General features: G+C 52.2%; 1 protein-coding gene across 1 annotated transcript in view; it reads right to left on the reverse strand.

The window, feature by feature from the left end:
• Window positions 1-12,470, reverse strand: part of TSHZ3 (teashirt zinc finger homeobox 3) — a 70,760-nt gene extending 58,290 nt beyond the window's left edge. Inside the window, exon 1 of the mRNA XM_044256241.1 lies at window positions 12,173-12,470. Within this exon, the coding sequence (XP_044112176.1) occupies window positions 12,173-12,212 (40 nt within the window). The 5' untranslated portion in view covers window positions 12,213-12,470. The remainder of the gene's footprint in view (window positions 1-12,172) is intronic.
• Between the last annotated feature and the right edge of the window lie 8,473 nt (window positions 12,471-20,943).

Genomic DNA, 20,943 nt, shown 5'->3' on the forward strand with positions numbered 1-20,943 from the left:
TTATACCTGAAATGGACTTTGCACCCATTAATAGCAAAGTTTTTCTAATCGGTAAAAATGGGAGGATGCCGTTTGTATCAAAGGTGTGTTTACAATTGTTCCCCCAATTTCCTCCAACAGCGGCCAAGTGCAAGGGCAGAGGACCAAAGTTTTCCCTTCTTCTGTGAAGTCTCAGTGAGAAACAGTATCATCTTTTCACAGTCAGACGCAAGTCCAGGCACCAACTAAGGATATAAATCTGATTCTACCCAATTTTTGGCATCAGCTGGGCAACACCTAAAAGTGAATCCTAAGTGATCCTCGTGTGCAAGGCCCTGGGAGGCTGATCAAGTTATTTCAAAATAAACACTACACACACACACACACACACACACACACAGTTGTGTTGTCTGGATTCGGTGAGAGAAGAAGCCACCTTTCTGTGTCTCTCCTGTTCGTGGCAGATGCAAGCTTTCTACGTGTCAGGGAAAAGTTTGTCCCAGAAGCAGCAAGAGATGCAAGATAGGAACATCCAGCCCTTCCGCCAATTCCTGATTCTCATTTCTTTAGATAAAAAACGACCGCAGCCTAACTTTCTGTCCCATCAATTTTTTAAATTAATGTCCACACTCTAAGCCATACAAGGAGCCCTAAATTTAATTAGCAGACCCAAATAAAGTCACATATTTAATAGAATGCCTGCCAATTAAATTTGCCCTATCGGGGCTCTCCTGGTGGAGGAGACCAGAGCAGGAAGGCCAGCGGTTTCTTTTCCTTTCTCCACCGGGAAAGCAGGCAGCCGAGGCCTCCGCAGTAGAGCAGGCAGCCAGGCTGGCTCGCGCCGATTCTCCCAGCAGCTGGGGGCTCCATCCATAAGCCAGCCTGCGTCCCTAACTACTTCCAGTAGGTGGGGGTGTCCCGGAGCAGAGCTCAAGGGTGCAAAAGAAACAGAAGTGATTAGCCGGCCCCGTGGAGGGGCCTGGAAACAGCTGTCCACATCAGTCCTGGTGGGGGTCTGCCGGGGCCTGCGAGGGGGACAGAGTGCAGACACAAAAGGGGAGGAGGCCGCTGGGAGCAGGGGCAGGGAGCCACAAAAGATCATTTTTTATCTGAAATATTCCCGAGACGTGGAAGTCTGTTTCTTCATCCTCACACTGCTAACCAAGCCAACCAGTCTTTTTTGAATAGTTATATTGTGCTATGCTTTTCAGATACAGATTTTTTTTTTTTTTAAGCATGTCACAGAGTTTAAAAAATCAGGCAAGGGTCCTGGCTTTGGCAACTACGGTCCTGTTTATATTTTAATGTTTCGTACGTGACTGCCTCTGTTGGGGGAAGTGAGAGGGGGAGAGAGAGAGAGAGAGAGAAGTTGCCTGTTGGCTTTAGTGTAAATCACAGATCCTTCATTTTTCCCTTGGAAGAATGTCCTTGGAAATTATTCAAAATTAAAATCTCTCCCCCCTTCCTATTTTGGGGGAGGGGGTGCAGGGGTGTGTGTGCGTGTGTCTTCCATATTATAAATGGGAGGGCTCCTGTCTGGTCAGCAGCAGTGAGAACCCAAGGCCAATCAATGGACACACACACACACACACACAGGCCCCTACCCTGCTCCAGCTCGTCCGACTCTCAAGTTACAGGTTTACACGGCAAGTCTAAATAATATTCAAAATGATAAATGGCACCCTGAGCCCAGCATCCACCATCAATCTTTCCTTAAGGAACATCCATCTTCAATAACGCATGTTTGAATCATGTGAAGCCAGGAGCCCTGAGATTCATTCCTACCCCTCACGAGCCAGGGTGGCTTGAAGGATACCTGTCAGCCCTGGTCGGCTGTGGCTGCTGTGTTCCTCGACGACCAAAGGGAAAACACGGAAGGAAAAGGAGACGAGGAATGGGGGGGGGGTGGAGAGTCAGAAGAGCGTCAAAGGCTGAACAGTGTGGTTTAGCAGATAATATGAAAGAACATAACCTCTTCCGTGCCTCTGCCAATCTCGCGCCCGCCCCGCCACACACCCAGACAGCCATCCGCACTCGGAGCAGGCTCTCGCCTCTCCTCGCCCCTGCCTCTCCTCCCTCCTCCCTGTCCCTCTCGCCAAATCAGCAGCCTCTCTCTGCCAGCCAACGGTACAGGACTGGGAGGAGGAGAGAGCATCACACGGACTGGGCTTCCCTCCCCTCCCCGTCGTCTGGCTGGGGCCCATATGATAAATGACATATGTCATTCTGTCAGGAGGGAAGGGTGGGTCAGTGATGTATGACTCCGCTGAAAAGGAAATCGACTGTTTGGCATGGTGCAGCTCTTCTCCACCAGGATTTAGTTCCAGAACTCTGAAATGAATTCTCCGACGTTTCAAGTGCATACTTAGGGCAGGCTGATGGGAGGCCTGGGGAAATCGTACTTTATCCTCCCCCTGCCCTTCCAATGGCAAAAAAAAAAAAAAAAAAAAAAAAAAAAGAAGAAAGAGAAAAAAGAAAAGAAAAGAAAAGAAAAAGGGAAGAAAGAAAGGGAAGAAAAAAAAAGGGGTGGGAGGAAACAAACCAGCAAGGTTCTGCCCCAAATACCTGGAAAAGGCCACACGGGTGTCAAAGTCCCTAGCAGTCATACACTGTGGGTTATTAAAAATGCGACTTGGGAAGAGGGGCGGGGTGGGGGGGGGGAGAAAGAAAAAGAAATCCAGTGGAGAGTAAGGTTCGTCCTTTTATTTATTTATTTTTTAATGGCAAAGGGCTGACACAAAAGCAAGATAAAAATTAGCATGTTTGAAGTAATCGTCCCGCAGCTTGACATCTGCATAGTAAATTTTAAAGGAAAAAAATGTGTCAGACAGCCATGAGCCGCTTCACCCTCCCCCCTTTCATTAGCTCACTGCCAGGGTGGCACTGCTGAACCTCATTACGGCAAGAGGATTTATGAAGCTGAACCCAATGGCAAAGAAAAGGCATCTGTCAATAATTGTAGGGAGCTGCACTCACAGCTTTGAAATCTCATTAAGTATGCAGTTATCAGGCATAAAGATCAAAAACATTACTCAACTCCGACAGAATCTTATGGAGGAACATTAATTAGCAACAGGCCTACAGTACAAAAAAAAAAAAAAAAGGAAAAAGAAAAAAAAAAAGAAAAAAAAAAAACACAGACTTCCTCTCACACCTGCCCAACCCACAAACCTAAAGCAACACTCCCCCTCCCGCCCGAAAAAAAATAATTCCAGGCATCTGAGACTGATCAAGAACATGAAACAGGAGAGACTGCACACAGAAAGAAGAGGGAGGGAAGGGGTGAGCCGCGGCAGGGAGGGAGGGGGGGGGGGGGGGGAGGGCGGGGAAATTCGGTTGAGAAAGGCTTGGCTGTGAGAAGAGAAAAGGAAGAAGCTGTCAAATTTGAGAAGGATGTCAGTGCTGGCCCTGATTACAGGGGCCTATGGAGTTCTCAGACCTTTTATCATCCTCGCCATCAAAACCAGCCCAGCTCACCGCAGGAGGGCTGATGGCACGGCCTGGCTGCAGCCGGCCGGCGAGGGCCCAGCCAGGAGGACCCTCTTACCTGGCAGGCAGGATGCCGTGGGCCCAGCGCCCAGGAGGCAAGCCCCGCCAGGCCTTCTGCAGCAGCACCCTGCTCTCCCCTGGCCTGGTCTGCGTCCAGCTGACCAGAGCCACAGCCAGGGCCAGACCCAGCTCTGCAGACCCAGGGCACGGTCTGGGGACTCACGGCTGTCACTGTCCATCTGACCATCATCTGAAAAACACCCTGATCTTCCTCCGAAGAGATTCTGGCACCCCCTCTCCCACGTACACTTTCTCTCATTTGATTTCTGAATCTGACTGATCCGTGTGCTTAGCGCTTACGACACACTGCAAAATAAAATACAAGTGTGGAGGATTCCCATCCCGACTGTAAAGCCAACTCTGGGTCATGAGGCTTCATGACCTTTGCAGCACACGGGACAGGGTGCAGTTGGGGACAGACGTCAAACTGACTCCAGGATAGCCACAGAGGGAAGAAAAAAAAAAAAAAATCAAATGACATGCTTCTTCAGCCACCACATTCCCCACCTCCTGCAAGCTACCCTGGCAAGAATAATTGACACATGTTTGGAAACCTCCCACGAGGATTATGTGCATGGGGTCTCAGGCGAAGTTCTCTCCCGTCCTATGCTGGCCTGCATCCAGGGTAGGCGCACCAAGGCTTGGGGACAGTTCTCAAATACTGCCTAGGTTCTGTCCAACGGGAAACCACAGCCAAACTCCTTGGCACACGGTGCCACAGTCAGGCATGGCCCCCAAGGTCCCCTATGAAAGGTGGAGAATAATAACGGTAGTAGCAAGAAAGCCTTTATTCTGTACGAATGTCCCTGCACTTAGAGCAAGGTGGCCTTCTCTGTGACCCATGAGCACATGCTAGAACGTGCTCTCGCACGCCAGCTCTAAGACACACACACACACACACACACACGCGCGCGCGCACACACACATGCATGCACGGCACTTCCCATAATCCCACACCATGAGAAAACCTTCAGAACAACACCTCTTTTGATCTGAAACCCCTGCTATCATTCTTCCCGGAGCATCTCTTCCCCTCCTAGGCCACCCTCCTCTTACCTCGTTCCATGGCCGTTTCCGGAGCGCTTACCTCTCTCCTCTACAGAAGAGAATGGTCACCTTTTCTAATTAGCCACATCTTTAAGGAAAAGGGCATTAAGATTCCTAGGCAACCAGCTTGGAGATCTCTCCAAGACAAGGCCCATCCCTTCCAATAAATGATTCTCCTTTCGAATATCAATGAACACGGCTCCGATAAATGGTCACCTATGACCAAAACGAGTTAAGAACACTTGTCTATAAAGCAGACTTGACGAGAAGGAATTTTAGTAGTAGTGTTACAATAAGGTGTTTATATTTTTTATGTGCTTACCATATTACCTTTATTATGTGTAACATCAAAGTGATTATAGCAATTACATCTAACAGAATTAATTACAGAACTTCCCGTCATTCCAGGATACATAATGCATTAGAGGTAAGCCAAAGAAAGAAAGCATCTTGACTGTACTAACTATTGTTGGTATGTATTTCCCCCAGCAGCAAATACCAAAGCAACGGCAGCTTGCAGGAAGAACAGGGTAATGGAAACTGAGAGGTTTAATAGGAAATGAGGTATATTTTCTTTAAGTTAAGTAACACCTTTGCCTAATAATATGTTGGTGCTATTGGACATATAAAATCAATTTCATTTTTTTAAGTGTAAATCTTTAAAAGGCGCTAGTTAATCCACCCAACCAATGTTACTACATAAAGGAGAAAGCACATGGGTGAAAGACTTACAAGTCTTTAGGTATGCAAAATAAATTCACTCAAGGCTTCATTAATATTAATTTAAATTCAAAACCCATTTACATTAAATTGTTCATTAAAAATTGCCTATTTTATGCAACATGCATTTCTCAAAGAACTCAGAGGAAACTGAATACATAGGACTAGATTTAATGATGGGAATGGAAAAATCAAAAGTAAATGAATTTGAGTCATTTCACGTATATTACCAAACAACGCTTTGCTCTCCATTAAGGACGGGTTCCACTTTGGGGAACAAACAAGCACTCAAGAGTATTTTGCTCTCTGTCACTACAGACTTGTGGCCACGACCTTCTGGTCTACCAAAGACGAAGAAGAAAACAAGAAGCGCTGGTAGGATAAAGAGAGCAGCCAATCCAAACCTGGACTTGGGAAGGGGCCAGGTACCACCTTCAGAATCCCAGCTGAATTCAAAAAGCACTGAGAGTTAGGCTTGCCTTTCCCCAAAAAATGGACATTAGCTAGCATTTGCCAGTGTCCCTCTTGGTTGAGAATGAATCGTTTCCCTCTCCCCTGAACTCCACCCCCTGCAATGTTTTCTTCCCAAAACAAGGGGACCAAGAATATGATGACAAGGAGTTGGTAAGTTCCTTGCTTTGGCGCCCTCCCCCTGAAGACAATCTGAACTTACACTGTTTCCCCAACAGCTGTTCTGGATGAAGAAAACACAGTCATAATTAATAACATGTGTCCTGACAGTATGAATTAATAATTTATCATTAAGCCCAAACAAATTGAAATTATTCTTCAAGAGCCACACCTTTGCACATCTGAGAAAACAAGGTAAGAAGATGATGGAAAAAGTCCAGGTAACGTGACCTTTAGAGAAATGCCTCCCCCCGTCCCAGTACATCTCTTGGGCCACTCTTGTTGAAATACTAAAATAATTTACAGAATTGAAAGTAATTAAATCCAAGAATCTAAGTGCTGATCAAATCAAGTGTATGTGCTCAAAACGTCTTCTTTTTTAAATGGAGCTTATAAAATATTCAATATTTGGTCAAGGACACTATGTAATCTTTCTAATAAAGATTCCTAAACCTAGAGTATGACAGTTGTTCATGCAAGTGGTCGTAAGCAGATTAGGCTCTATTACTGTCTCTCCCCCTTTTTTTTTTTTTAAATTTCCAAAAATGCATAGCATTATTCTGGTTACAAACAGTAAACTGAATTTTCACATCCACATCTAATGTAACTGTTTACCAATGTTGAAAAATTAGAGAAAGCTACCAAGTCTATGTATCCGTTCCTTGCAATTCAGGTAAAAAAAAAAAATAATAAAAAAGATAAAAAACTAGAAGAAAAAAAAATATTCATAGCCATTGTTTAGTAGGATTTAAAAATTAATTTAATGACTAACTGCAAATACTGGAAACTAGAATTAATCTGTCTGGATTTTTTTTAAAGGCTTACAGACATTTAAATGCATGTATCAGGACACTTTATCAACCTAACATAAAATTGTCATCTTATCTTATTATATGACTATTTTATGCATGTGTCAAAGAATTTAAAAATGACTGCCTGTCTATTGAGTCTAATTACAACTGCACATTATCTGTCTAGATGTACCAGTCCATATCATTGTTACCAAATACAATATATTGTATTCACCTTTCATTTTTAACTTCAGACAGAGAAACCACAATTTGGAGCATAACTAAAATACACACACACACACACACACACGTGTGCGCGCGCACGCACACACACACACACACACGCATACACATGCTGCCGTGAACACCTGAGTCCGGGGTAAGTGATGGCACCGCTCTGGGCTGCCGTTTCTCTCCATGGGCTGTGGGAAAATGCTACAGGAGTGTTACAAGACAGCTTCTTTGAAAGAAAGGCCCATCGTCCTAACTGGGCTGCACACCAACACAGAAGGGGGGCAGAGGGACACACACCCTACTTCTTTTTTATTTTTCTTTTCTTTCTTCCTTCTTTTATTTATTTATTTATTTATTTATTTCTACCGGACCAAAGCTATTTTTATAGTTTGTCCAGTGATAGGCAGGAATAAGAATGGGCCGGCAGAAAAGCCTCGCAATCTGCACTCAGAATAACTGTGACCTGCTCATGTCCCTGGATGAATATGGCTGTTGTATACCAGGACAGGGACTCTGCTCCCGTCCCTCCTGCTCCCCTGCCTGTGACCACAGCCCTGGCCCCAGCCTGGCGCTGTCACCACCAGGGTGGAAGGGAAAGCCCCCAGCCCCAAAACAGTGCAGGAACTTTGCCCTCAAGAAGGTGATCCTTCTCCTTCCAGAAACCTCAGGAGTGGAGGTGGGGATGGGGGGGCACGGGGAGAGGAAGGAAGGGCTTTGATTCTGGGACCTCACCTGGGTTTTTCCCGGGTGTCCCCATGGCCCTGAGCCGTCACCTTTCATTCTAATCGCTTTACAAAACAATCTTTGGTAAAAAGAGGGAAAAGGCAGGCGTGTGAGACAATTTGGGGCAGAGCTGCTGGTACGCAAGTTATTGACTATCGCTCGCTCCTGAGCGCGCTCAAGGCAACGCCGAGAACAAAATGACAACATCCACCGCTCACAATCAACTGTGGCCCTGGAGAGCACTGAAGCCCTAACTGACAGTTGTCAAGATAAGGGGGGGGGTGCACAGCAGCTGATTCTGGAAGATTCCCTCCCCTAGGTGGACGTCCAGGGGGATAGTCTTGTCTCCCACCCTCTTTGTTTTTCTCCTTCGTCTTCTTGATTTTCCTTTTTAAAAGGTGCATTGTTCCTCCCATGTTGTAGAAAAAATGGTGGGGGTTGGGGGGGATGGGTCACAGAGCAGCCTGAACCGGTCATCTTGTCACCTTGCTACAGGGCAGAGTACCTGTCCGAAGGAGAAAGGTGTGGCAAGCTTGAGAGCAAATACATTCCCAGGGCTAACGCCCGAAATGCCTTCCTGAAGGCTCCACGTGCCTCCGACAGAGAAGAAGAGGTACCCTGTGTGTGGGCGACCAAGGCCCGGATGGCCAGACATGGACAGCACCAAGCCCCTACCTTTTAGACAAGCCTACCCTGCCCCCAGGGCCCCACGGAGATCTGGAACACCCAGGCGTTCCCAGCACTTTTACAAAAATCAAGATGCTTAAAGGTTTCCCCTCTTGATGTGACCACCCAAAAACTCCTTGGAAGAGTACTCTCTTTCAGCAACTAAGACTCGAAAGGTCAATGGCAAGTTGTCGTTCACTGAGGACTTTTTTTTTTTTGCAAGTTGAGGCAATTTTTTTTTTTTAAAGATTTTAAAGTCCCCCTCCCCCAGAAAATGGATAAGAACGGATAAAATGTTATCTGCTACGAGATACTGCTCTCGATTTTTTTTTGTTTTTGTTTTTTGTTTTTTTCTGGTATCTTCAAAGAATACTTGTTTAAAAAAAAATCACGCCCAAGTAAGAGTCCCATTTCGAACAAGGGACAATGGTCATTTCGCCTGAAGGACACGGGCCTCTCCCATCCTCCTCCTCTGAGGCAAAAACATCTGGCCGGCAAAAAATGTATGGCCCTTTGGAATGACACGCCTGGAGAAAGGACCCTCCTGACCAGGTTTCTCTTCGGCAGGTGAAGAAATGTCTCTCTCCCTGTGAGAACAGACAGGAAGCCATGCATAATTTCTATCAAAAAAAAAAAAAAGAAGAAGAAGAAGAAAGAAAGAAAGCAAGAAAATCCTAAAGTACAGAAATACATCTTTTCAGGGATTCTGGGAGGCTGCTCTGGCCTTCTGGAAAGCAATGTTACATTTGGCCTAGATAGGAAAACTGTGTGCACCTGTGTGCTAGGTCTGCACACACTTCCCAGCTCTCAGCCCTTTGTGGTTGTTATTCTACCCCAGACCATTAAAAGGGCCCTAATTCCTATGACATGATTATCCAGGTACCAAAGCCCATTTGTCACCTGCAGCAGAAAATTGAGTTAATGCACAACTAAAGGCAGCCAGGACTGTGTAATATCAACTTGATTACATCAAACTAGCTGCAAACCTAATTCTGCTGGATGACACTGCGTCGAGCTTGTCATCTCCAATCATTAAAGCTGTCAGGAATCCATCAGGTTTACAGCTAATTAGGTGAACACTAATGAAGCTGGCAAAACAACTTTTCTTTTTTTATGGCTGAGCGGACCTTTCAGTTTGGAGGGGAAAAAAAAATTCTCGAGTATTCTCAAGGTTGCTGGGGACTGGATTTCCAGTTACCAATCAGCAGACATCTTTCTTTTTCCCACTCTCTATCAGTGCAAAGCAATCAATTTGTCATCACTCCCAGGATGCCACAAAAGCAGGCATGAACCTTATAACTTGCAGCTGTGAGAACTAAAAACAGGAGGGGAGAAAAAAAAATGGGAAGTTTCTCCTGCACCCAAACCAACCAACAAACAAAAACCTCAGGCAGTTCACTTATTGGCCTGCGCCTACGTCGCGATGGCCTACATGTGGAACGTTTTTTTTTTTTTTTCTTTTGGTTTTTTGGTTTTGTTTTGTTTTGTTTCATCCCTCCCCTCTTCTTAAATAAGTAGCCCTTCAGACATTCTCCACCCCCTCCTCACGCGTCCATTAGGCAGAGGCATTCTGATAAAGTAAATCCAAAACCAGGGTATGGGAAAGAAAGAAAGCACTCAGGCTGCCAACTTCTGATTGACCATTAAGCTATTGATGAATGTGCCTGTCAGGAGAGAGACAATTAAATCAAATATGAAACAAAGTCGTTTTGACGGGTCATTTTGATAGAGCAAAACCATTCTTCCATCTCCTATTAGCCGGGCAGTCAAGTTTTTATATAATGAATATTTCTTAACTGACCTGCGATTTCCTGGCTGGTTTTTTTAAAAGGTGCAAAAAGGTTAGGGAACAGGTTGCTTTTTAAATAAATAAATAAATAAAATCAACAGTACATTTCTTCCTTCGCTAACATTTTTAGCAAAAAGTTATCCTAGAAGAGTCTCAGATTGGCAAGGTGGAGAAGAAAAGATGAAGCAACCGTAGAGAGAGTTCTAAACTAAATGTAAAGATGTAATCACATATGGCTCCTTTGATTGAGGCACACAGATACCTTAAAATGTGCATCTAAAAGGGAAAGAAAAAATGTAAAAGACTGGAAGAAGCCCAAGACACTCCTACTGCCCAACTTTGTGAAGGAGTCCTCCAAACTTTTAGAGTTTATTTTGGGTAGATAAGCTCATTGCCTGAGCTGGGAATTTAAAGGAGAAGGTGGAATGGGCAAGTAGCATCAGCCAGGAGGTGACCTAAGTGCCAGCACCCTCCCTAGAACCACCGCGGGGATTTTCAAACTTCCTAAATTTGGGCGACACTGAGACAGAGCAAAACCTGCAGTGATATGTCCCCAAACCACGTCTGTTTTCTTCGAGGATTTTCTTAAGATACGAACAAGAGAGTACATTTTCTGGGAGAAGAAAGAGCATTCCCTCTGCGTGACCCTGTGTAAGGAGACTCCAGTTCAGAGTGCAGCCAGTGTGTGAGCTCCACGGCCAATGTCGGCTCACATGATGGCAATGACCATCACCGTCACCCCCACAGCCGCCACAGGCACTCGGGGGCAGCATGGACACAAGGTCTTCATCCAAGAAGGGAGCCAGGCAATGCCCTGACCCTGCCCTCTGCTCTCCCTTCCTCCACCAAAAGAGAAGAACAGAAAAGACCAGACATGAACCATCACTGAACCCTCCCGTTCAGGCTTCAGGCAGCATCTGAACCTCTGTGCCTCTGAATGTTACTCATATCAAAATACATCCCGTCCATATGTGGTCCTCTCAGCAATCCGTCCCAAATCCCCGAAGTTGCACTGACAGGGCCCTAGTGACGTCACTGAGCTTGGCCTCACCATTGCGAGTGATTTATTGATGTTTATTGGGAATGAATAGATCAAAGGCAGCAGCATGACGGGCGATCAATCAGTCATCAAATCAAGGGTGGCAAAGGGCCAGAAACCCTTCTTCCAGGCAACATGCCCCCAACTGACATTATTGCAAAATAATGTTATGTGTGTGGGTTTTGTTTTGTTTTCAATGATGCTTTTTCCAGAAAAGAGGGGGGAAAAAAATCGGCTCAGTCTTAACAGGAGCTGACACTCCTGGCAAAAAAAAAGGGGGGGGGGTTGAAAGTACAGAGACACGTCCCAGAACTAAGTGCTACGAGAAGATGAGGAAGGGAGAGGCAGTGGAAGGAGGGGGTGGGGGTAAGGGAAAACAAACACGGATACAGAGAACGCCAGCATCTAACACTGACTTGACAGTCATCTGACAATACCCAGACCCTGTGCGCTCTGGCTTCCACCGCTTGCCCGCGTTGGGCCCAATAAATGAAGAATCAATCGGATTAGCAGTAAGGTGGCCGAAGGGACCCGTTCGCTCACTCGCTGGCTCTCTTTCGCTCGGCAGACACCGGGCTGTCCCCCGCCGGCTGGCCGCGGGAGGACGCGGAAGGTGTCCCGGGGAACTCAGGTGACCCCGCCCGCCCCCCACAGAAAGAGACCAAAGAGGGCTCCTTCCCATCCCCTCCGCAGCCGGAGAGCTGAAGGGGCAGGGACCCAGCCCGGTTCAGTTGGCCCCGAGCGCGCGCGGCTCCCGAAGTGGGAGCGAGCCCGAGCAGGGCTAGCGCGGCGGGGCGTCCGGGGGGCGCCCGGGACGCGAGGCGGGCGCACGCACCCAGAGAGCACAGCAGAGAGCGAGCCTGGCGCCCCGGAGTTACTCTGCGCGGGCAGAGGGAGAGGGGCGAGGAGTGGGGCGAAAAGCCGGGTCGCCGCTGGCCGGAGGCGCACCGCGGCGAGAGGAAGAGGAGGAGGAGAAGAGGAGGAGGAAGGGGAAGCGGCTCGTACCTGCTGCGCGCCGGGGCGCCTGCTGCTTCCTCCTCGGCATGATGCTCCTCCGGCGACTGCCACTGCCGCCGCCGCCGCCGCCGCTGCCGGGCTGAGGAGAGGGAGGGAGGGGCGGCGGGCCCGCGGGGGGGCGAGGCGGGCCGGCTCTCAGCCTCCCCCCCGGAGAGCGGCCGCCCGCAGGATGCTGCTGCGCCCCGGCTCTCCGCGTCCCCCCCTCTCCGCGCTCCGCCGCGATCCCCGAACGTGCGGAGGGAAGAAGGAGGGCGGGCGAGGGAGGCGCGGGGAGGGAGGAGCGCGGGGGGAGGAGGAGGCAGAGGAGGAGGAGGTGGTGAAGGAGGAGGAGGAGGAGGACCGCGCTGCCGGCGGAATGGGAAGTTTGACAAATCGCTCCAGAGGCCCGAGGAAGAGGGGGCGGGGAGGAACGGCGGCCCTGCCCCCCCCCGCCCCGTCCCCAGACGAGGTGCGCGGGGTTCGGGGCCGGGGGGCGGGGAGAGGGGGAGAAGGCGGGCAGAGGGGGTGGGAGGAGGAGCGCGGGAGCGGCCCCGGCCGGTCCTGCCCCGGCCTCCGCCCCCGGGCAGGGGGTCACGGCATCCGGGGGGGACGCTCAGCCGCCGCCGCGGCCCGGGGCTCAGCGGTCCAGTCTCCTGCCCGCGGCGCGGCTGGAGCGGCGGCGTCGGCAACAGGCAAGCTTAAAGGAAAAGGAGATGATCGTGTCACTCGCCCGCCCGCGGGGGCGCCGCGCCCCCGCTCCCGGCCCCGGCCCCGGGCCTGTCTAGGACCCCCGCCCCGTCCGGGGAGGGGGTGCCGCCCCTCCGCCCCCGCCCAGTGCGCGCACGCAGGGGCGCGGCGCCGGCCCGGCCCAGCTAGTCCCGGGGCGCTCGCTAACCCCCGCCCGCCCGGCTTCCCCACCCGGCCTCGCCCCCTGGCCGCCCCCCCGCTGCCCCGCCCAAGCCGCACTCTCTCCACCCGCTGCGTCCTAAGCCCCCAGCTCGCTCCCCGGGCCTGGGCCCGCGCCCCCCGGGGATGCCAGGGCCCACGGGCGGGCGCCGGTGCCCTGGAGGGAGGAGGCGGGCGCGGGCCGGAGTGGGTGGGGGTTGCTCTCAGACCCCGCGCCACCCGGGCTCCTCCCCCGGGACCCGCCGCCGCCACTTCCCCCAATTTTTTTTTCCCGGGCAAACTTTCCCGGGCCCGTCCCGGGGGTCGGTGTGCGAGGGGGTGCCTCCAAGTTTCCTCCTCAGCCTGGGAAGATCGCCGTCCCTCCACCCCCACCCCGCCCCTCGCCCCCTAGGCGCCCGGCCGCGCCCCCACCCCTAGCACTGGCGGATCCGAGGGCGGGACGGGGGCGGGGGAAGGAACTCGGGCTCTGAAGCCCATCCCCCGTCCCGGGGCGCCCCCGAGAGGGGGCCACCGCGCCCAGCGCCCGGCTTGCCACCAGTACTGGGCGAAAAGAATTGATTATTGATTGGGTGATTGGGGTCGCTGAGGCGCCGAGCGGGCCGGACAGGCGGGCCGCGGAGAGGAGGAGCTGGCGGGGCTGCGTTGGCGGCAGGGCGACGCGGGCTCACTTACGGGCTGCCGCGAGGGCGCGGGTGGGCCGGAGCTCATTGGGACGACCCCCGGGCGGCGGTGGCTGAACGGGAGCCGGAGCCGGAGCGGCGCGGGCGGCGGCGCATCGATGCGCTGCGGGCTCGATTGCGTCTCCCTGGGCCAGCTCTTGGGCCGGGAATGGGGCGGCCGCGGCTGGGCTGGCTCTGGGAGCTGCCGGGCGGCGGTGCTGGGGGTGTGGGGGCGGCCGCCAGGCCCACGGTCCCCGAGGTGGCGCCGCTCCTGGGCGCGCCGGTTGGGGCCCGGGGGCTCCCTTGGGCCCCACGTCCGACAGTCCCGGAGAGGGCCGGAGCCCCGCGCCCTGGGACTGGCTGCCGGAGCGTTCCTGGAGCTGCAAACCCGGCCTTCTTCCTTCCTTTTTTTCTTTCCTTCCTTTCCTTCCTTCCTTTTTTTTTTTTTTTTTAAATGTTTTCTTTTCTTGTGTTTCTTTTCCCCTTTTCTTCTGCCCCCTCTCTGTATCTTTTTTTCTTTGTGATTGTTTATGTAAGTTTGTTTTAAAAGTTCACAGGCATGCTTTCTTTTCTTTTAGACCAGGAGACCGTGATCTCACCCAGACGGTAAGATCAAAAGTCTCCTCTCGCCCCCAGCCTGCGGGCTTGGGCTCGGTCCAGACGCCTCCTTGAATGCAGATGTGCCGCTGCCGTCCTCCCGGGCTATAAAGCCGCCTCCAGCGCCTTCGCGCGCGCAGGAGCGCTTGGAGTTGCGGGGTGCGGACCCCAGGCGGTTGCGGGGGAGTCGGAGTCGGGCTACGGCTGGGCTCCGGGCCTGGTCGAGTGTGTGGCTGACTCGGGGGCGGGGGCGCGGCGAGCAGTTGATGCCTGCGGCCGCAGAGGCTAAAGCGACTGCCCCTCCAGGCCCGGGAGACGCGGCCGTGGGGCGTGAAACGCTTCTTGCGAACGAGGAAACGGTGAGTTGGCAGACGCCGCCCGCGGCCTCTCGGTTCTGGTCGCGGCGCTGGGAGCCTCTTGCCTGGAGGAGGGTAGGTGCCCTGCGAGGTCAGCTCCTGCCCGCCCCCCGCTCACCTTCCCAACGCGGAGCGCCCACTTAAGCGCGCCGGTAGTGATGGGTGCACAGCGCTGGGCGCTGCGCACGGAAGGCTGAGAGTTTCGCGCTGGCTCCTGTTCCCCCTCCTCCTTTCCTTCCCCGCGCTGCTCTCCAAACCTCGTTCCCTCCGCCCCCTCCCCCTGCGGGCCGCGGCCTGAGCTCCTGTCTCCGAACCGCCCGCAGCCACCGCCCGATCGCTACCTCGCCCTCCCCCGCTCAGGCGCCGCGCGCGGTGCGATCCGCCCTAACATCTGTCCGTCCAACCATTGGCGCATCCATCAGTGTCAATGAGCTGCACATCGCAGCGACAGCCCGTCACGCGCAACACGGGCTATGCGGAGTGCATACTGCGACCGCGCTGCCTTGGCCGAACACTCAAACAGGGTTCTGGCCCGGCGTGGCACAGCCTGGAACCCTAATCTCTACGGTGTTCTTTTAACCATGCGCACCATCTTTAATACCAAGACCTCAAAACGGGACTAGTCTTGCAGGCCGTCCTTGGAATAGGACAGTTAGAGAGGGACACTGTCAACCTAGCCCTTGTAATTCCAAGTTCTCTTTGCCCCTTTTCTGTGGAATGGGTGTGGCGTAGGAGAAAAGGAAAGGGAGACTTCCCAAATCAGCACCAAGCACAATAGGTACCTGAATGCAGGGCCTAAATACGCTTCAGCTGGGCTGAATCTGGGGCTGACCTTAGCCAGTAGGTATACAGCTAAAACTTTGCCAGGCCCCACCTGGGTGCTGCCTGACACGGCCTGACAGTGAGGACCGAGAGAAGAGAAGAAAACGCGAATCCCAGGCAAAAAAACGGGGACTCTATTTAGGGAGAAATGGTATCCGGATAACAGCAAGTCTGTAATTAACATGCTATTTACGGAGGGAGAAAGGGCAGGGCCATATGTTGGAGAAGCCAGAGCGTTATGGGTAGTTCCCAGCGCCATTCTCCAAGAATGCTGACCTCGCTGTGGTTGCAAGTTCCCCTGCTTTTCTTCCTGCTTTCCCCACCCCTAGTTCCCCATCCCACTGTCCAGAGGACAAATATCTTCATATATGTGCCTGATTAGTTTGGCCAGGCCAAAAGGTCTGTCTTGTCCTGCCCCTAAGAAGTTCAGAGGAAGGACGCACGGAGGACCTACTCCTTGGACATCTGCGGGGTGGCGGTCCCCGGCATTTTACCTGACTTTATCCCTACTGCAAATATTCCTGTCCGGGTGCCTGGTGAGTTCTGCCCCCTCAAGAGTCGACTACAGGAGCGGGTCAAAACCTGGGCTTGTCTTCGTTCCCCGATTCACGAGTTAGAAGGGATGGAGGAGCCGCTCTCCGGCGAGCGCCGGGAGCCAGGTCTGCGCGGCACCGGAGGAGGCCAGAGAGACGGCCGCAGCGGCGCACACTGGGGCTCCTTCCCCTGGGTAGGAGGGACCGCGCTCCAGGGTGCGGCCGAACCGCTTCCACGCTAAACTAGAGGGCGGAAAAGCCGGCGCCCGGCGGAGAAGCTAGAATTCTGCAGAAGGTAACACTGTGTAGAAATCTTTCTACTCCACTCCAAGGAGTTGCAGATACCTCTGAAAAGCAACAGCAGGCTTCCGCTCGCGCGCAGGCACCTGGTTAACTTAGCCCAGTGAGTCACGCAAAGGGTAACCCCCTAGGCCAGTTAGAAGCTCCCATTTGGGGGAGGTGCCGCTTTTCCGGAATTTTTTTTTTTTTTTAAATCCCTGAAAACAAAAAAAGGACAAGCGGGCTGAGGAGCAGTGGAGGGACACATCGAAATGCCCAAAGGCAGGTGCCCATAGGAGAAATGGACAGCTCTCACTGTGGCTAGGTGGCTCACTCCGCATAGGGGTGGCCACGCTTGTGAGCCCAGAAAATTCCCACGGGCCACTGAAGACCATTCCAGAGCCCCAAGATTGCGACTTGGGCCCAGTGGTACCCTAACCCTCCTCCCTGCCATTTCGATGAGCCCTAATCGGTGCAAATCCTCCCAAATACCAGTTCTTCAGGTCAAGGGTTAGAAATGTGACACCAACCTTTTGAGCTCTGTGAGCTACAGGCACTAGTCTTCCAGGCCCATCTGCGTGAGTCTTCCCCAACCGGGGGGAGCCTTTCTGAACTTGGCCAACCAGAGACCCACGGCGGGGTCTCTTGGGGGGAATCTGGGGGGTGGGAAAGTCAAACACTGGTGTGGCTGGGAACAAGTATTCAGTGGAGGGGCAGGGAGCTGGCCCATAACATACTGCTGAAGACCAAGGAAGTAGGATTGGGGAAGCGGCAGTCCAAGGTTGCGTTCTAGGTGCAAATGAGGCCAGTGGGGGACAGTGTGCCTGACCCAAGGAAGGCCAAGGTGTGTCCTCACTTGGGATGGCCACAGAGAGAAATGCTACTGGAAAGAAGGCATCCTTGACGCTGCCAATCCAGGGCGGATAGCCAGGGTAGGCCAAGGTCCCAGGAACTTAGGGGCCTAAACCCAGGCCACGAAGAGGGGTGCTCTGTGCCCTCAGGGCAGAACAGGCCACCTGGAGGGACAAAGCATGCTGGGTGGAGTATGCAGGGAGCCTGCCCTCCCCCCTTCCATTTTGTAGTGTGAAAATATCAGGCCCGGTGGAGGGCCTTTGGGGAGCCCACTGACTGCCCAGCAATTGCAAGAGAGGTAGTACCAAGTCCTCTTCCTACCTGCGCCCCCTCCACCGAAATGCCGGCCTCCAGCTGCCCCCTTACACACTTCCTCACACTACTGTCTGAGCTAGGCAAAGGAAAACCCCGTGACGCAGAGAAGCTGCCTGCCTCCACCTGCACACCCCAACCAGGAACTGAGTCCAGGACCTCCGCCCCCTGCCTAAGTGCTAGAGACTTGGACCCTGGGGCCAGACCCTCGCGAGGCGGTAAATTGTTTGCTAAAAGTTCATTTACATAACAGCGAAGTTTGTTTCTCTTATTCCGGTAGCTTTGTTTTAACGAACCAGATGTTTTATCTGTAAATTCTCTTAAGAACTTTTACAGTTTTGACGTGAAATAAACCTTTGAAAATCGGAGCCGTAGATTAATACCACTTCTGTGGGGCCCTGAGGGAGCTGCATCAAGCGTGCCTGGATGTGGGCTGGGGTTGAACCAGCAGGGGGGCAGATCAAGCTTCAAGCTTCGAAGAAACTTAGGAGACCACTGTCTTGACCACAAGGTCAAGGATTGGTGTTGGGGCATGAAACACTCCACCCCCAACACACACACAGGGGTACACAGACTCCCACCTCTTACCCTCCCGGGCTTTACTGCTTTGTAAATTTCTTGTAGCTGGGAGCACAGTGGTCTGGTCCAATTTTCCCAACTATGCTCACTGCATCCCACCATTCCCAGGAGGACCACTGGACTCCGAGGCCTGTGGCCTTTCCCTGGCCAGGCATGATGTCCCTGGTCTTTTGGGGGGAGGGGCAAAGGAAGGGGGCCCCAGGCAGACCCTGAACTGCCAGCATGACTGGACCTTGAGAACTCTGGATGGAAACTGACCCAGCCAAGCCACTTAGTAAGTGAGGGCTGGCAGGTCCCCCTCCTCAATGCCTCATTTTTATGGACTCGAAATTTCCAGGCAATTATAATTGTGTTAAAACAAAAACAAAACTATATACCTAACAGGGAGGGAAGGAACACGGTTATCTGAGGGGAACCAGATCTTCCTACCTACCCATCTCCTGGTTGGGTGATTCCTAGGGACCACTTTCTCCAGTTTCCTAAGATGGGCTAGGAATCACCCCGCTCCCCCCAGCCTGTCTGTGCTCCTGGTCTAACATCTTCAGATTTGGAAAGTTCAATTAGGACCTCATTCCCCTTTCTTCTGTAATTTTTCAAGCTCAATCATCTACCGAACTTTCAAAAACTTTTCAGGAGACCTATGATTTAATAAAGAAAATGAGCCTTTGCATTTTGGTCTAAGGAGGACCTATACACATTAAGTCCACTTCGGAGGGAGCAATTGCTGGCGAAATGCCCTTCGGTCCTATCTCTCCTGCCTACTTTGACTTGTGCGGGAATTTCCCGAATTACTCGCTGCGGAATGGTATGTTTTGTTTTTCTTTTCCCCACTCCGGATGAAATGGATTTTTGGAAACCATTTGGGCAGAGCTTAAAATAACAGAAACAAAAAACTACCTTGGAGATGGGTGCAGGCACGGTGGGGCTTACCCCTGGCTGGAAGGGACCAGTACTTTTCTGCTAGCTGGGAAATAGAAGTGCCCATCTCTTCCCTCGCCGTTGCAAGAGATGCCCGGCACGAGTCGTGTTTCTGAATCCATGCGTGGGCACCCCCCAGTGTGAGGCTGTGTTCGGGCTCCTATGTAGGAGGAGGAGGGGGTCTCAGATATCAAATCACCCACTCATCGCAGACCAGACAGCCCAGCTTTGCGTGCCTGGTGACCTCCTTAACTGGCCCGAGAATTTGCAAAAGGAAGAAGAATCTCGTTTCCTTTTCTCTTTCCCTAAATCGCTCTTCTTTTCTGTCATACACATTATGGTTTTGTGTTCCTCCCTGAATTTACAAACGGGAAAGACCGAGGGCAATTCTCAGTAGGACAGGTACAAGAGAGCGGGGCACTGGGCTGGGTCTTCGTTCTCTCTCTCTCTCTCTTTTTTTTTTTTTTTTTTTAATTTCTTGAAACCTGGTACTCCTCACCAGTATATCCAGAATAGGAGAGCCAGAGTTCTTTGGGACAAGGTTGTCAGAAGGGTCAGATTCTTTGTATGCAGGTAGTTTCTGACCTCAGAGGCTCTCACAGCTCCGAGATTTTCCTCCTCCGTAGAGAAGCTCTGAATTCTTCTTTCTGTTTTCCTCTTTTTGACACCTCTTTTCCCCATCTCTTTCATCTTCTTTCTCCCCTCCTCCTCCTTTCTCCGGGTTGCTTTTTGTGTTTCCTCTTCTATCCGTCCCCTCCCCAACCCTCACAAGAATTCGCAAAAGTTCTCCATTTCGGGTCTACCAAGCGCTCACCCCAAAGAGTCCTCCTCTCTGTGGCATGGCAGGGGCGGCCACCCGACGCACAGCTCACAAGGGTGCAAGGTAGTTTGTAGTCGCTGTAGCTTTTTAGGTGGGCGTGGGGGGAGGTCAGAAATAGGTTGGCACTTGATCTAAAATAAAAGAACATGTTAAAGAAGTTTCAAAGCTGCCAATAAAACCCCTTAAGTGGCTTGTGATTCAGTGCCTGGAGTTGCGACGATGGCATTGGTAAATGACTCCAATGCCCAAAGAAAAATATTACAAATGCCGCTGTCTCGGCCACCAATCGGGCGCCGCTCTCCCGCGCGGGCGGCGGCTCCTCTCCGGCGCGGAGGGCACCCGCATTTGCATGATAAATTGACCAGACTGGCGGCAGCCAATGAAATATTCAAATTAGGCCGGGGGTAAGGGGTGGAGTCCCTGAGGCTCCCCCTGGAGCCCGCCGCGGGAGCTCGCAGTACCACCTCTCCCTCAGCGCCCTCTAGAGGTGGGCTGTCGGGGGCGGTCGCTCCAGCCCCAGGCAGGATGAGTAGGGACAGGGAGGTTGTGGGTTCGGGTTGCTCTCAGGGCTGCCCTCTTGGACTAGGTGCGCTGTGGTCCCCTCGCGCGTCTTGCACTTGGATGACTTGGATGTGTTGGTGGATTGCAGGGGCAGGTGGTGACCTCTGAAGAAGGGGTTCAAGAAGAGCTCTAGCCCCTTCACCCTAACCCCCCTTTCCTAGGTTCCCCTAAGTTAGCGGAAGTTAAAAGAGCATGGTTGCTCCATGGACGTAGTTTCAAGACAAGATCCTTGCCCACCCAAGTCTATGATACCTTCCCCAAAGCCACGCAATACTGAATTCTGGAGCGTGCAAAACCAGCTCGCCCTGAACAGAGAACTGTTTGCCCACGGAGACCCCAAAGTCCAGGATGCTGGGTGCTAGGACGAGGTTGGGACACCCCAGAGCCTGTCCCCCGCCTGGGGCTGGGCCACAGACCTTAGTTAGGTTGTGGGTATCCCGCTCCTGGGAAAAGCAGGCAGTGTTAGTATGCTGACGGTGGCAGGCTGGGCTCCTCCCCCAAGGAAAACATGTCCTGGAGAAAGTGCCCAGACCTCCAGGCAAAGGATCCTATGAATGTGCAAAGGCATGCCAGGAGGAAGGTGTGC

The sequence above is a fragment of the Neovison vison genome, chromosome 7 (genome assembly GCF_020171115.1).
Source record: "Neovison vison isolate M4711 chromosome 7, ASM_NN_V1, whole genome shotgun sequence".
NCBI lineage: Eukaryota > Metazoa > Chordata > Mammalia > Carnivora > Mustelidae > Neogale > Neogale vison.